A 13,463-nucleotide genomic window follows, 5' to 3' on the forward strand; every position below is an offset into this window, starting at 1 on the left:
TCGCAGTATTTTAGTCCTTGTCAAAGCTCGGCATGTCTTAGATCAAAAAGCTTTATTTATTCTATACAACTTTCTAATCATTCCATATCTAGATTATTGTTCAGAGATATGGGGAAACACATATAAAACTGCACTCCATCCTTTTTATTTTGCAAAAAAGAGCAATACGTATTATTCAAAGTGGATTATAAGGCACACACTAATGATTTATTCTGGCAATCTCGAAGTCTGAAATTTTTTGATTTGGTACAGCATAAAACAGTTCAAGTTTTATATAAAGCAAAACACAATTTATTACCACACAATATACAAAAAAATGTTTCATGAGAGACACCAGTGCTACAATCTCAGAAATATGTCAAATCTAAAGGTCCGTATTATACGCACAACAAAGAAGGGTTTTTGTATTACTGTCTGTGGAATAGACTGAGTAATGAAATGAAAAATATGTGGAGTTTGACTTTATTTAAAAGAAGGCACAAAGAAAAGATTTTACAGACATACAGGGACAATACCTGAAACACTCGCTCGTGTGTCCAAACATGGTGGGAAATACTATCTTCATTAGCCAAAAAATGTTGATTATACAAAGGTAAAGAATGTTATGTACATTATCTAGTAAATTTATAATTGAAGATGATGTTCAAGTTTAGAAGGGGTAGGATTAAATAAGTACATACTTCTTCCTGCTCCTTTTCGCTCATGTAAATTGCATAGTTAGTGCATTATGGCTGTTATTTATTATTTGAGTTATTGTTAATTAATATTACATGTGTGAATATGTCTTTATATATGTATGTACAGTATATATATGTATTTATGTATATGTTTATGTATATGTGTGCGCATGTATTTGGCGTTGTTTTATCATTTTATTCTTTGTTGTTTACATGGTCGAAAAAAAAAAAATATATATATATATATATATATATATATATATAATAATAAATAAATAAATAATAAATATAAAGGAACTGGACAGAGTAAACAAACAGCAGTTAAACGCGTATTACATGAGACGAAGACGAAGAAGAAGAAGAAGAAGAAGAAGAAGAAGAAGAAGAAGAAAGTCTCGCGAGATCTAACAAGCTTGTATGACCAAAGTCCCAAACCCACTCCAAAATGGCGAACCGTGGGAAGGGTATGCAGGCGCTCTGCTTCTTGTTACAATAGCAGCTGTTGAATTGTTGGCTTGTCGTGTTTTATAAATCACCTGACACAAGATGAGCGTAATAACGTGCGACATAGTCTCCTGGACACGGTAGCAGAGTAAATAACGTTGGTAGCGAGACTCTGTACAGTTAGCAGGCTTTTCATGACGTCACGGCTTCCTGGTGTTTGCTGACAGTCCTTCATGTCCGCACAGAACTGGAGGAGGAGATTTACGACCGCGTCATGGACCTGACGGACTACGCCAAACGCGAGAGATGGTGGCGTCGCCTCTTTGGGAGAAGCTCCGGCCCGGTAGCTGATAAATACACGGTGGTGTCCCAAGTCGCTGTGGGGGGGGTGAGCGGATGGTAAATATGTTCATCACTTCAGCACTGGCTCAGCTCAGCTCTAGCTTCAAGGGACTAAAGAATCTACAGTTTATGCACCAAATCTCATTAGCCCTCATTTCTAGACAAATTACAATTGTAAATGTTGTTGTCTGTAGTTTAATGTCCTGTGTCGTTAAATGTAGGTGTGTAGGATATGTTTTCCAGAAGGTTGGGAAGGTTGCTGCTGCGTCCGTTGGAGGAGGTCTTCTGTTGCTGCAGGTACACGAGCATCACGGGCAATATGCATGTTCAGCTTGAGCAAAAGGAGAGAGAGAGAAACGGGCCGGGGGATCTCATTTCTCCTTTCTTGACTTTTTTCTGCAGCTAGCTAACCATAGTGGTTATATCCAGGTAGACTGGAAGAAGCTTGAGAAAGATGTCGACCAAGCGAAGAGGCAGCTCAGGAAAAGCACCAATCAGACGGAGCTCAGCTCCTTGATTGAGAAGGTGCGTTTGTCTGGGGGCGATGCTGTTCATCCGTCCATCGAATTCTAACAAGAAATATATTGTAGCAAAAACACTGATCCTCTAAATGTATTTACATCTTCCCCATTCAGGGCCATCGCTATGGTAACTAAATATATCAACTCTTTGGTCTGTCAAATACAAAAAAAAGCCTCTTTTTTTTTAAAGTAAACTAAATAATTATGTATTTTAGGACTACAGCAATCAAATTAAATAATTGATTATTCTGCTGAGCAATTGAATAACGAGTATTGCTTGCCCAGAAATAGTAATAATATACAAAAGGGAAAGTGACAGGTTCCTTGATTGATTGCATAACGAGGTGAAATCAATGCGAGTTTACTCAGGAAGTAAATGATTGAAAGTTACTCTGAAAAATGTCAGATTGATAAATCTTCGTATCCGGTTAACCTAAAGGTCAACGGGAAAACGGCCCACTCATCGTTGTTACCAGTGATTGGCAGCGTGCGAGGCCCCGTTACACCGGGACCTAACCTGTATGCTAATGAGGAGCGAGATTGGACCGTGTCAGCAGGGGGCTGCCTAAATCAAGGTCCCCCTCGACCAGGTTTCACTGTACTTCAAAAACAATGCAAATATGTCCAAATCGGGAGAGGTTCTCATCCTGCTGTTTATGCTAAATGTGTCTAGTTGCACTCTGCAGACAGCCGAAATGCTGAAACCACTGCTTTTATCCGTTACCTTGCTACCAGACGGACGGACGGACGGCGATTAGATCACCTCGCGGAGGTAATGATGTGTAAACTCTAAAATGGCTGAATGTGTTCGGTGTTTGACAGTGGACCGGTTGAGCTTTAAACGGCTGACCGTCCTCTTTCACACCCGGCCGATGCCGCTGCTCCAGCCGTCCTCTTTGTGTCGCTCTCTGCTCTGCTCGCAGCATTCAGACAGAATCGCCGTCCCAGTGTAACCTGTTCAGTTGTTCTGGTCAGGAGAAAGCTCACCAGTTTAAATGGTCAATTTGGGTGAATTGCACATCAAATATCTTTCCTGTCTTTTTCAGTCCACTGATTTCGTGAAGAAAAGCGTTGTTGTCACAAGTGGCTTCATTGGAGGATTCTTGCTGGGCCTCGTATCTTAGGGTCTGCAAAAGGACAAGCTTCTGTGTGTTTCTGATGCAACTTATGACATAAAAAGTAAACCATTGATGTGTGGCTTTAGATTAAGGGCCAGGGAGTCATCTGTTACAGCTGGGCTTTAGTTTTACTGCACATTTGTTTGCTGCTGTGCCTCCATGTGGTGAGAGCTGTCAGTATAATGTGCCCCCCCCTCGAGGTGCAACAATGGTTAGAAAGCATCTTTCTATGAAAGCCGTTCAGAAGGCAAGGCCCGATTCACACGACCTGCGTGAACATGCAATGTGACGGTGGCTTCCATGCGCATTAGGAGAAGTAACCATTGAGCCGGTCCCTCGCAGCAAAGCAGCAACCATCGGGAGCTCGTGGTCCTGGAGGACGACGTCCTGCCGCAGTGGATGGCTCCCCCGTCCAGATCAAGATGCGTCCATGTTGTAGAAACCAGCTGTTGTGTGCTAATAAATGTCTTGAGTTATTGTTGCCATATATGAGACCAAGTTGACGTTTATTAAATCCACCTGGTGCCCATAGACCTGCCTACTTTCCAGTGTTATGCTGGTTACATACATGGTATGTACGGAGCCCCTCAGGGGACAAAAATTAAACCCTGAGAAATTTGCTCGGAAATGAATCCTGACCTAGTTTTCAGAATTCCGACTTTATAAATCGGGATCCTGTGAAACTTCTTCGTGGCGCGCAGACAACAGAGCAGATTACTCTTTAGGACGCGACAATCCTTTCATGTGCAAAATCTCTGGCTGATACGATATCCATGTCTGCTGTTAAGAAGTGATCTTATGTCTTTGGCTTAACATATATTCTCAAAATAAAGCTCCTAAAATAAACCTTTCCTTGCATCTGTGGAGTATTTTATTTTCAGTTTTATTGGTATTGTTACATGTCGATGAACGGAAACAAGACCGTTGAAATAAATAGTGTAGCCACTACGCCATGACAATAAAGGCTTTCTATTCTATTCTGAAATGTTCCTCTTAGACGGGATGTCTGACTGTACTTGTACTGTAGTACATGCTACTGTTTGACTGTACTTGTACTGTAGTACATGCTATTGTTTGACTGTGCTTGTACTGTAGTACATGCTACTGTTTGACTGTACTTGTACTGCTCTAACATTCTATCTAATAAATATATTCATCATCATCCTATTTTTTCCACGGCGCATGCTCCACTTTGACCCGGAAGTAAACAAGTGTTTAGCACAGCAGCATTGCTAACAAAAACAAACAAACGAATCCCGACTTATAAGGTCGGAGTACGGAAAAAGGAGTTCAGGATTCCGAGTAAGTTTCTAATTTAGTTTATTTTTCGCCTCATATTTTTCTCTCATGTCCCCTACGGGGCTCCGTAGGCTCTACGTAAGCTCTACGGAGCCCCGTAGGGGACATAAGGGTCGGTGCTTAAAGTGAACTCGCCGTCTCGTAGCTCTGAGCTCCACCAAGAAGCTACTGCGGGCGGAGAGAGCCCAAGTTAAGCCGCATGGCTGTGACTCGGTGTGTAGCGGACTTGTAGCAGACCGGACCTGTAGCGGGGCTGTAGCGGACCTGTAGCGGGCCTGTAGCGGACCTGTAGCGGACCTGTAGCGGGCCTGTAGCGGACCGGGCCTGTAGCGGGCCTGTAGCGGGGCTGTAGCGGACCTGTAGCGGACCGGGCCTGTAGCGGGCCTGTAGCGGGCCTGTAGCGGACCGGGCCTGTAGCGGGGCTGTAGCGGGGCTGTAGCGGACCTGTAGCGGGCCTGTAGCGGGCCTGTAGCGGGCCTGTAGCGGACCGGGCCTGTAGCGGGGCTGTAGCGGGGCTGTAGCGGACCTGTAGCGGGCCTGTAGCGGGCCTGTAGCGGACCGGGCCTGTAGCGGGGCTGTAGCGGACCTGTAGCGGGGCTGTAGCGGACCGGGCCTGTAGCGGGCCTGTAGCGGCAGTAAGTACTACGGGAATCGGCTGCTCGTCGGGTTAGCGGCCTCGTCATCCTGCTAACGCGATTAACTCATTTTGAAACTCGCGCCAATATCGACATCTGTATCCGCAGTAGTTTGATTGATCGATAGTCTGGAGGAGCGTTTTACTAACTTTAATCCCCTGTTCTAACCCGAACCCTTTATCTCGGTCCTTTACTGGACTAACAGATAGGAATAGCTATTGCTGTATGTTGTGTGTCTCGGACACCGTTATAGACTGATCAATACATTACAGATCGGTTCCCTGATTGACTAGTCAATAAATGAACCATCAGAGATTGTTCATTGCTGAAATGTCTCTCCTGCTTCAATCGTTATTCTCGTATGTATGGTGATTTGGAGGAGGAATCAGAATATCGATATGTCAATCAAATCTTTATTACAGGCACAATGGTCCAATAAAAACACACAACATTTACACAATAAACACAGTAGTCCTACAATAACATCGAGTACCAGCTGAGTCGGGAGTCGTTCTTATCGGGCTTTTGGAGTAGAGTCCTGATTGTTCTTCTTATTGAACTCACCTTGTGTCTCGTGATTTATGAACCACGGCAGGACCACGTTGTGAAGCCGGAAGCAGCGGCGTTTGTGCTCATGCTGGTTTCTGAGGACGATGAACGCAATAAGGACGCGATCGAAAACGGCAGCGATCGCATTGATCTCAGAGGGACCCCGGCTCTTTGATCTGAGCGTCTGGACTCTCCAGCTGTTTCTTTGTGTTCTACCTGGACAGATAGATTCTCCCCCTGTCTTTCAGTGGGAACTGAACCAATGACACTGGGATCTCCCACATCTCCCAAGCTCACATCTGGAGCTCAGTTTCTTCCTGGGTTCCTGATGGGCGATCTTCCTGCCCCAACTACGCCGCAGCCACGCCCCTTCACCCTAGCGACGCCCTGTACAGAGAGCGCAGGTATGCACAGACGTCATCGGACATTAAGATGCTGATTGTGTTCTGTAGATTAATGTCTGTCCTGTCCTAATAGTGGGAGGGGCTAGCAGACATGGCTCTACCCTACAGCCTGTTGTCCCTACCCCCAAGGATAAGAGCGGAGCCCCACCTATTCGTAGTATCCACGATGACCTGGTTACCGTGACGACACCCCTAAACTCACACGGACAGGTTGGTCGACGAGCAGGACCTGCTTCGTGAACAGCGTGTACCATTTGAGTCGTACCGCTAAAATGACGACCACTGAAGCAGTATGCAGTATTTGAACATGTTGACCGTTATCAGTAATACTGCAGATCTATAAATCAGTGTGAGTCGATAGGAGAGCCTTCTCCGTGCGTCTCCGTCTGCTAATGCTTTTCCATGTTTCCATGCGCGGTGAGAAACGGAGCATCTCCCCTCCGTTGTCTGGTTTTTAACGGTACAAGGCGCTGCTCCGATTAGCATACGTGCTAGCGCCGGTTTTTTGTCTCAAAATGCCGCCGCGCACTCGCTGTCCTACACGCCACGCTTTCACAGCAAAGGCTGCGTATCGGCCGGTGTCCTGTAGCGAGACATCCTTTGTCCAGAACGACTGGAACCAGGAACCGGGTTTACCTGCCATGATCGCACCGCTGCTCGATGGTCACCTGAAACAAGGAGCCTCGGGCTCGGGGTGACTTGGGGGCGGCGCGCCGACTCAAGGACGCCCACCATCACTTCCGTGCAGTCGCAGTACGCTCCTTTTCTTCGGAGGAGTTAAATGGAATATAACCCACTATTTTTTGCCTCTCCGCCCGTCAACATGTAAATACCCACGTGTGCCAGGCGTGACACGCGTGCCTAAGGTTGCCAACCCCTGATGTGGAGTCCTCCAGTCCCGGAGGCAGAAAAACAACTGCATCACCTTCGGGGTTAAAGTTGAGAGCGACCATTTTGTGCTTTTCTGGGAGCAGAGCCTTCCTCCTAGCAGCCCTCCCATGATTGTCATAAATGTGTCTTCAAATGATGCGTCCTTTAAATCTCAATCTCTCTCTCTCTCTCTCTCTCAGTGTTTTCCAGTTACTCAGTCTCCTCTCTCTGCTCTTGGGGCATCAACTCCAGGAACAGGTAAACCGACGAGTATTACTACCTGTTCTGTTGCTCTTAGTAGTACAAACACTGAGCGAAGCTTCGGTCTGCTTTTGACGCTGACGGTTGAACCGGCTGCAAAGGGAACACGTTCAGTTGTTGCATGGGGAGATCAAAGGCGTTAGTCCTGCAGACGGTTTCACTAAAGCTGTCAGTCATGTGACCGTACTATACTTGTGTGATTTGCTACACAATATTTGAGTTAGTATGCAGCAAGATGAAACCCAGAGACTTAAATCTCTGTGATGAACTCAACAAGCCAGGACGTTTCGCCTCCCGTCCAGAAGGCTTCTCAACCCCCAGCGGGGGGACGTTGGTCCTGGTCTTTAACGGGAGCTCCATGGCCGAGAGGCGAAACGTTCCTGTCCGCCGGTCAGCCTGCGTGTTCCGCTCTCACCCTGTGTTCCGCTCGCTCTCCCTCCAGGTGTGCAGCCTCTGTGCCTTTCTCCAGCTCAGGTGGATCCCTTCTACAGTCAGGGAGATTCTCTGTCTTCTGATGATCAGTTGGACCAAACCTGGGTCACGGTGTTTGGGTATGTGGACTACTGATGCATTAACTGCTCTGAAACGGGATTGGACAAACGTCAGATTGTCACGCCCCTCTGAGGATGTGGGAGGCGTTTCCATTTAAGGGTGTCCTTTCCAGTGGTTTAGACATCGATGGTTATTTTGAGGACACAGTATATTTACACTGTTATACGAGCTGTATCGTCCTCCCCAACACCAGCCCCGCTCATGTCCTCCCTCACTACGTCCATGTCTCTTCTCCTGGGTCGTCCTCTAGTCCTGTCCTTTGCATCGTCCTCCCCAACACCAGCCCCGCTCATGTCCTCCCTCACTACGTCCATGTCTCTTCTCCTGGGTCGTCCTCTAGTCCTGTCCTTTGCATCGTCCTCCCCAACACCAGCCCCGCTCATGTCCTCCCTCACCACGTCCATGTCTCTTCTCCTGGGTCGTCCTCTAGTCCTGTCCTTTGCATCGTCCTCCCCAACACCAGCCCCGCTCATGTCCTCCCTCACTACGTCCATGTCTCTTCTCCTGGGTCGTCCTCTAGTCCTGTCCTTTGCATCGTCCTCCCCAACACCAGCCACTCTCATGTCCTCCCTCACTACGTCCATGTCTCTTCTCCTGGGTCGTCCTCTAGTCCTGTCCTTTGCATCGTCCTCCCCAACACCAGCCACTCTCATGTCCTCCCTCTCTACGTCCATGTCTCTTCTCCTGGGTCGTCCTCTAGTCCTGTCCTTTGCATCGTCCTCCCCAACACCAGCCACTCTCATGTCCTCCCTCACTACGTCCATGTCTCTTCTCCTGGGTCGTCCTCTAGTCCTGTCCTTTGCATCGTCCTCCCCAACACCAGCCCCGCTCATGTCCTCCCTCACCACGTCCATGTCTCTTCTCCTGGGTCGTCCTCTAGTCCTGTCCTTTGCATCGTCCTCCCCAACACCAGCCACTCTCATGTCCTCCCTCACTACGTCCATGTCTCTTCTCCTGGGTCGTCCTCTAGTCCTGTCCTTTGCATCGTCCTCCCCAACACCAGCCACTCTCATGTCCTCCCTCTCTACGTCCATGTCTCTTCTCCTGGGTCGTCCTCTAGTCCTGTCCTTTGCATCGTCCTCCCCAACACCAGCCACTCTCATGTCCTCCCTCACTACGTCCATGTCTCTTCTCCTGGGTCGTCCTCTAGTCCTGTCCTTTGCATCGTCCTCCCTCACTACGTCCATGTCTCTTCTCCTGGGTCGTCCTCTAGTCCTGTCCTTCGCATCGTCCTCCCCAACACCAGCCACTCTCATGTCCTCCCTCACTACGTCCATGTCTCTTCTCCTGGGTCGTCCTCTAGTCCTGTCCTTTGCATCGTCCTCCCCAACACCAGCCACTCTCATGTCCTCCCTCACTACGTCCATGTCTCTTGTCCTGGGTCGTCCTCTAGTCCTGTCCTTTGCATCGTCCTCCCCAACACCAGCCACTCTCATGTCCTCCCTCTCTACGTCCATGTCTCTTCTCCTGGGTCGTCCTCTAGTCCTGTCCTTTGCATCGTCCTCCCCAACACCAGCCACTCTCATGTCCTCCCTCACTAGGTCCATGTCTCTTCTCCTGGGTCGTCCTCTAGTCCTGTTCCCTGGCAGTTCCATCCTCAGCATCCTTCTACCGATATAGTCCCTGTCTCTCCTCTGGACACGTCCAAACCATCAAAGTCTGGTCTCTCTGACCTTGTCTCCAAATCGTGTAACCTTCACTGTCCCTCTAATTGTCTCATTTCTAAACCTGGTCACTCCCAAGGAGAACCTCAGCATCTTCATCTCCTCCGCTTCTAGCTCCGCCTCCTGTCTCTTCCTCAGAGACACTGTCTCTAAGCCGTCCATCATGGCTGTCCTCACCACTGTCTTTTAGACCTTTCCCTTCATCCTATCTCAGAGCGTGTTTACTGGCACTTCACCGCTGTCTTTATCCAGCTTTGATGCTACTCTGCAGCGGTCGAATCGGTGGCTCCACATCGGTGGCTCCACATCGGTGGCTCCACATCGGTGGCTCCACATCGGCCAATCAGCCGGTCGGGTGAAATGGAAAGGCTCTGGCGGTCAGAACTTTGCCGTTAGTCACACCGTGAACGGTAACGGTCTGGTTGGTTTGGTTTGAAGAGTCGACACAGTTCAGTATGAGAACGCGGAAGTAAAGGAAGCCAGGTGGGTCATTACTTTGTGACAGCAGTGTGTGTGTGTGTGTGTGTGTGTGTGTGTGTGTGTGTGTGTGTTAGGTTTCCTCCAGCCTCCGCCTCCTACATCCTGCTTCAGTTTGCCCAATATGGAAACATCCTGAAACACACGGTAAGACATGGTTACCAATCCTTCCCCTGAGCCCACGCTCCGACACTTCCTCCAGTTTCCTTGTTGCTGTGCAGGGTAGCGTGCCCCGTTTAGGGGTTTGGGGGTAGTGGCAGGGTAGCGTGCCCCGTTTAGGGGTTTGGGGGTAGTGGCAGGGTAGCGTGCCCCGTTTGGGGGTAGTGGGAGGGTAGCGTGCCCCGTTTGGGGGTTTGGGGGTAGTGGCAGGGTAGCGTGCCCCGTTTAGGGGTTTGGGGGTAGTGGCAGGGTAGCGTGCCCCGTTTGGGGGTAGTGGGAGGGTAGCGTGCCCCGTTTGGGGGTTTGGGGGTAGTGGCAGGGTAGCGTGCCCCGTTTAGGGGTTTGGGGGTAGTGGCAGGGTAGCGTGCCCCGTTTAGGGGTTTGGGGGTAGTGGCAGGGTAGCGTGCCCCGTTTCTTTAGGGGTTTGGGGGTAGTGGGAGGGTAGCGTGCCCCGTTTCTTTAGGGGTTTGGGGGTAGTGGCAGGGTAGAGTGCCCCGTTCCTTTAGGGGTTTGGGGGTAGTGGGCCCCGTTCCTTTAGGGGTTTGGGGGTAGTGGGCCCCGTTCCTTTAGGGGTTTGGGGGTAGTGTGCCCCGTTTAGGGGTTTGGGGGTAGTGGGAGGGTAGCGTGCCCGGTTTGGGGGTAGTGGGAGGGTAGCGTGCCCCGTTTAGGGGTTTGGGGGTAGTGGCAGGGTAGAGTGCCCCGTTCCTTTAGGGGTTTGGGGGTAGTGTGCCCCGTTTAGGGGTTTGGGGGTAGTGGCAGGGCAGAACGGGCATCTAATCTGATTTCCAGCACAAAGCAAGCTGTTGCCAAACGTCTATGGGAGTGAGTGACCTGACTATTGTACGAGTCCATCCATCTTCTGAAAGAAGGATTTTACACGCACGTATCAGGGGAAGCATGAAGAGACTCACCCCCGGGAGGCCCCCAGCATCCCGCCGTGCTCTGGGTTGCTGCAGAGCTGTTGCTGCTCTATTTGTGGGTCTCCTGTTCGTCCTGAAAGCATCTAAAAATGGTTGCAAGATGGAAGGAATTGTTTCTTCTGGGGAAGGTTATCCTTGAAACAAATACATTATAAGATCATTATTCAATATACAGTAGAGTATTTCTGGTGTCCGTTTGGAGTTGTGTATTAGATCTGGAGCCCATGTGGAGATGTTTTCTAGATTAGATGGAACAAAGCCACCTCATGTTTAGTCGTGTTTTATGGAATTGATTTGATTTGCTCACAGATGACGTCTCCTGGGAACTGGATGCACCTTCAGTATCAGTCCAGACTTCAGGCCAGGAAAGCTTTGTCTAAAGACGGCAAGGTGTTTGGTGACGCAATCATGGTTGGGGTCAAATCCTGCATAAACAAGGTACCTGTCTGTCTGACTCTGACTGTGTGTCTGTCTGTCTGACTGCTGTTAACATTGAGGAGTTGTTTTCTTCTCTCTCCCAGAGTGTGATGGACATCAATGTTCCTGTGTCTTCTCCTCTCACCTACTTCCCCTCATCGCCTCGCTCAGCCATCAGACCTCTCACCTCCACCTCCAGGAGCTCCAGCAGTGACTACCAGGTGATTCGTTTTAGCTCCACTCTGTGTGCAGTACCTACCAGGTGATTCGTTTTAGCTCCACTCTGTGTGCAGTACCTAGCAGGTGATTCGTTTTAGCTCCACACTCTGTGCAGTACCTACCAGGTGATTCGTTTTAGCTCCACACTGTGTGCAGTGACTACCAGGTGATTCGTTTTAGCTCCACACTGTGTGCAGTACCTAGCAGGTGATTCGTTTTAGCCCCACTCTGTGTGCAGTACCTAGCAGGCGATTCGTTTTAGCTCCACACTCTGTGCAGTACCTACCAGGTGATTCGTTTTAGCTCCACACTCTGTGCAGTACCTAGCAGGTGATTCGTTTTAGCTCCACACTCTGTGCAGTACCTACCAGGTGATTCGTTTTAGCTCCTCTGTGTGCAGTACCTAGCAGGTGATTCGTTTTAGCTCCACTCTGTGTGCAGTACCTAGCAGGTGATTCGTTTTAGCTCCACACTGTGTGCAGTACCTAGCAGGTGATTCGTTTTATTATTGAACAATTACAACGCTCTCGGTCGATTGAAAATGTTCATAAAGCTCAGCCTAAATACTTCCACCCATGAGTCTGTCGGTTTATTGATCTATTGATCAGCCCAACCCTTCCCGGCTGGTCAGCGAGGGGGACCGTCTACCTTCACGGTAAATCTCCCGTTGAAGAAGGGCCCACAAGTGTTCAACGGGGTTCGGGTCAGGCCTTTCCTGGCGAGTCGGGCGGCGGAGTGCATCGATGGAGCGTAGTCCTGGTCTCCTTGACTTCATCCTGTACCTGTTGGGCTGATCAATAGATCAATAAAAACTGGCTGGAGGCTGTGGAGTTGATTTTGATTCCATCTTCAACCCGGAACGGTCCAGCTAGTTTGTCTTGAGTAGCGCCCGCCCGTGCCAGTGCCCCGCCTCCACCTGCAAGTGGGGCTCTGTGCCCGTTACTGATCCAGCCGGGCTCATCTCGTCGGTCCATGAAGCCGTTGCTGCGTGTTGCTCAACACGTTTCCTGCAACGCTTTTGGCCATTTGCAACAGAAGGTTTGATGGTTCTGTGGTCGCGCCCCAATATCTCAGTGCTTCGTCCCTCTGAAAGACTTCCTACAACTTTTCAGTCAGTTATATTTGGTTCATTTTGCCTGAGGAAGAGGAGCTGCCTCATAATTATGCACACCTGGATATAGGGTGTTGGTCTTCAGGTTTATGCAGCTCAGAGCTGAAAATGTGCAGAAAAGTGATGACGGGGTCAAAAACAACTTGCTTGCATAATAACTGTGCACAGTGTATATGGTAGAACTGTGTATTTCATTTGCTGTACTTCACAAATAGTTTTGTGTCTTTAGGTGGTAGCAGACAGGCACATGCCCAGAAAAGACAACGGTCTCGTTTCCAAGGCGATGGAGTACATGTTTGGCTGGTGACGCCGCTGCAGATGGACGAATGAATTCCTTCCTACGCGTGTGTGCGAGTGAATTAGCGGTTCCTTCTTTTATCATTTGAATTTTTAATGTTTTTGTCTCAATAAAGTTTTTCTGATTTTTAATTGTTGCCCAATGTCCAGAAAACACTGTGTGTACATTAGAAATGTAGTGTTTCATAGTACATCTTAAAATATTAGTTACTTTGTCAGGTCAAAGTATTTGCAGCTTTTCAGAGGTGAGCTAATGCTGAAAGTGAAGGCGAGTTAAATGAGTCGTAACCTGTACAAAGTCAATTCCCAGTACAAGCCCAGAGTTTCCCATTCAAGTGAATGACTAGTATGTAATAATGTATGTTGTGTACTTCCATACTGCAAAGCAACACATTGATTTGTATTTAAGGTTTTACAAAATATGCAGTTCTAGAAAATGGTTCTTGTTCATAGAAAGTTAGCCTGAGTAAACGCAGGAAGTTTAAAATGGGTTGAACTAAAAGTTAAACGAAAACATTTTGGGTGGC

At 48.6% G+C, this 13,463-nt stretch overlaps 2 protein-coding genes across 2 annotated transcripts; both read left to right on the forward strand.

Moving 5' to 3' along the window:
• The first annotated feature begins 1,122 nt into the window (after window positions 1-1,122).
• Window positions 1,123-3,953, forward strand: fundc1 (FUN14 domain containing 1). The gene is made up of 5 exons (XM_068746239.1): window positions 1,123-1,141; window positions 1,367-1,520; window positions 1,685-1,760; window positions 1,866-1,988; window positions 3,031-3,953. The coding sequence occupies exons 1-5, from the start codon at window positions 1,123-1,125 to the stop codon at window positions 3,106-3,108; spliced, it is 450 nt and encodes a 149-aa protein (XP_068602340.1). The 3' UTR covers window positions 3,109-3,953.
• A 356-nt stretch (window positions 3,954-4,309) lies between these two features.
• Window positions 4,310-13,081, forward strand: nup35 (nucleoporin 35). The gene is made up of 9 exons (XM_068746391.1): window positions 4,310-4,404; window positions 5,834-5,989; window positions 6,063-6,199; window positions 7,060-7,117; window positions 7,563-7,671; window positions 9,891-9,960; window positions 11,202-11,330; window positions 11,414-11,530; window positions 12,869-13,081. Coding segments are annotated over exons 1-9 (855 nt in total). The 5' UTR covers window positions 4,310-4,403; the 3' UTR covers window positions 12,947-13,081.
• Window positions 13,082-13,463: the final 382 nt, after the last annotated feature.

Source organism: Brachionichthys hirsutus, chromosome 12 (genome assembly GCF_040956055.1).
Source record: "Brachionichthys hirsutus isolate HB-005 chromosome 12, CSIRO-AGI_Bhir_v1, whole genome shotgun sequence".
NCBI lineage: Eukaryota > Metazoa > Chordata > Actinopteri > Lophiiformes > Brachionichthyidae > Brachionichthys > Brachionichthys hirsutus.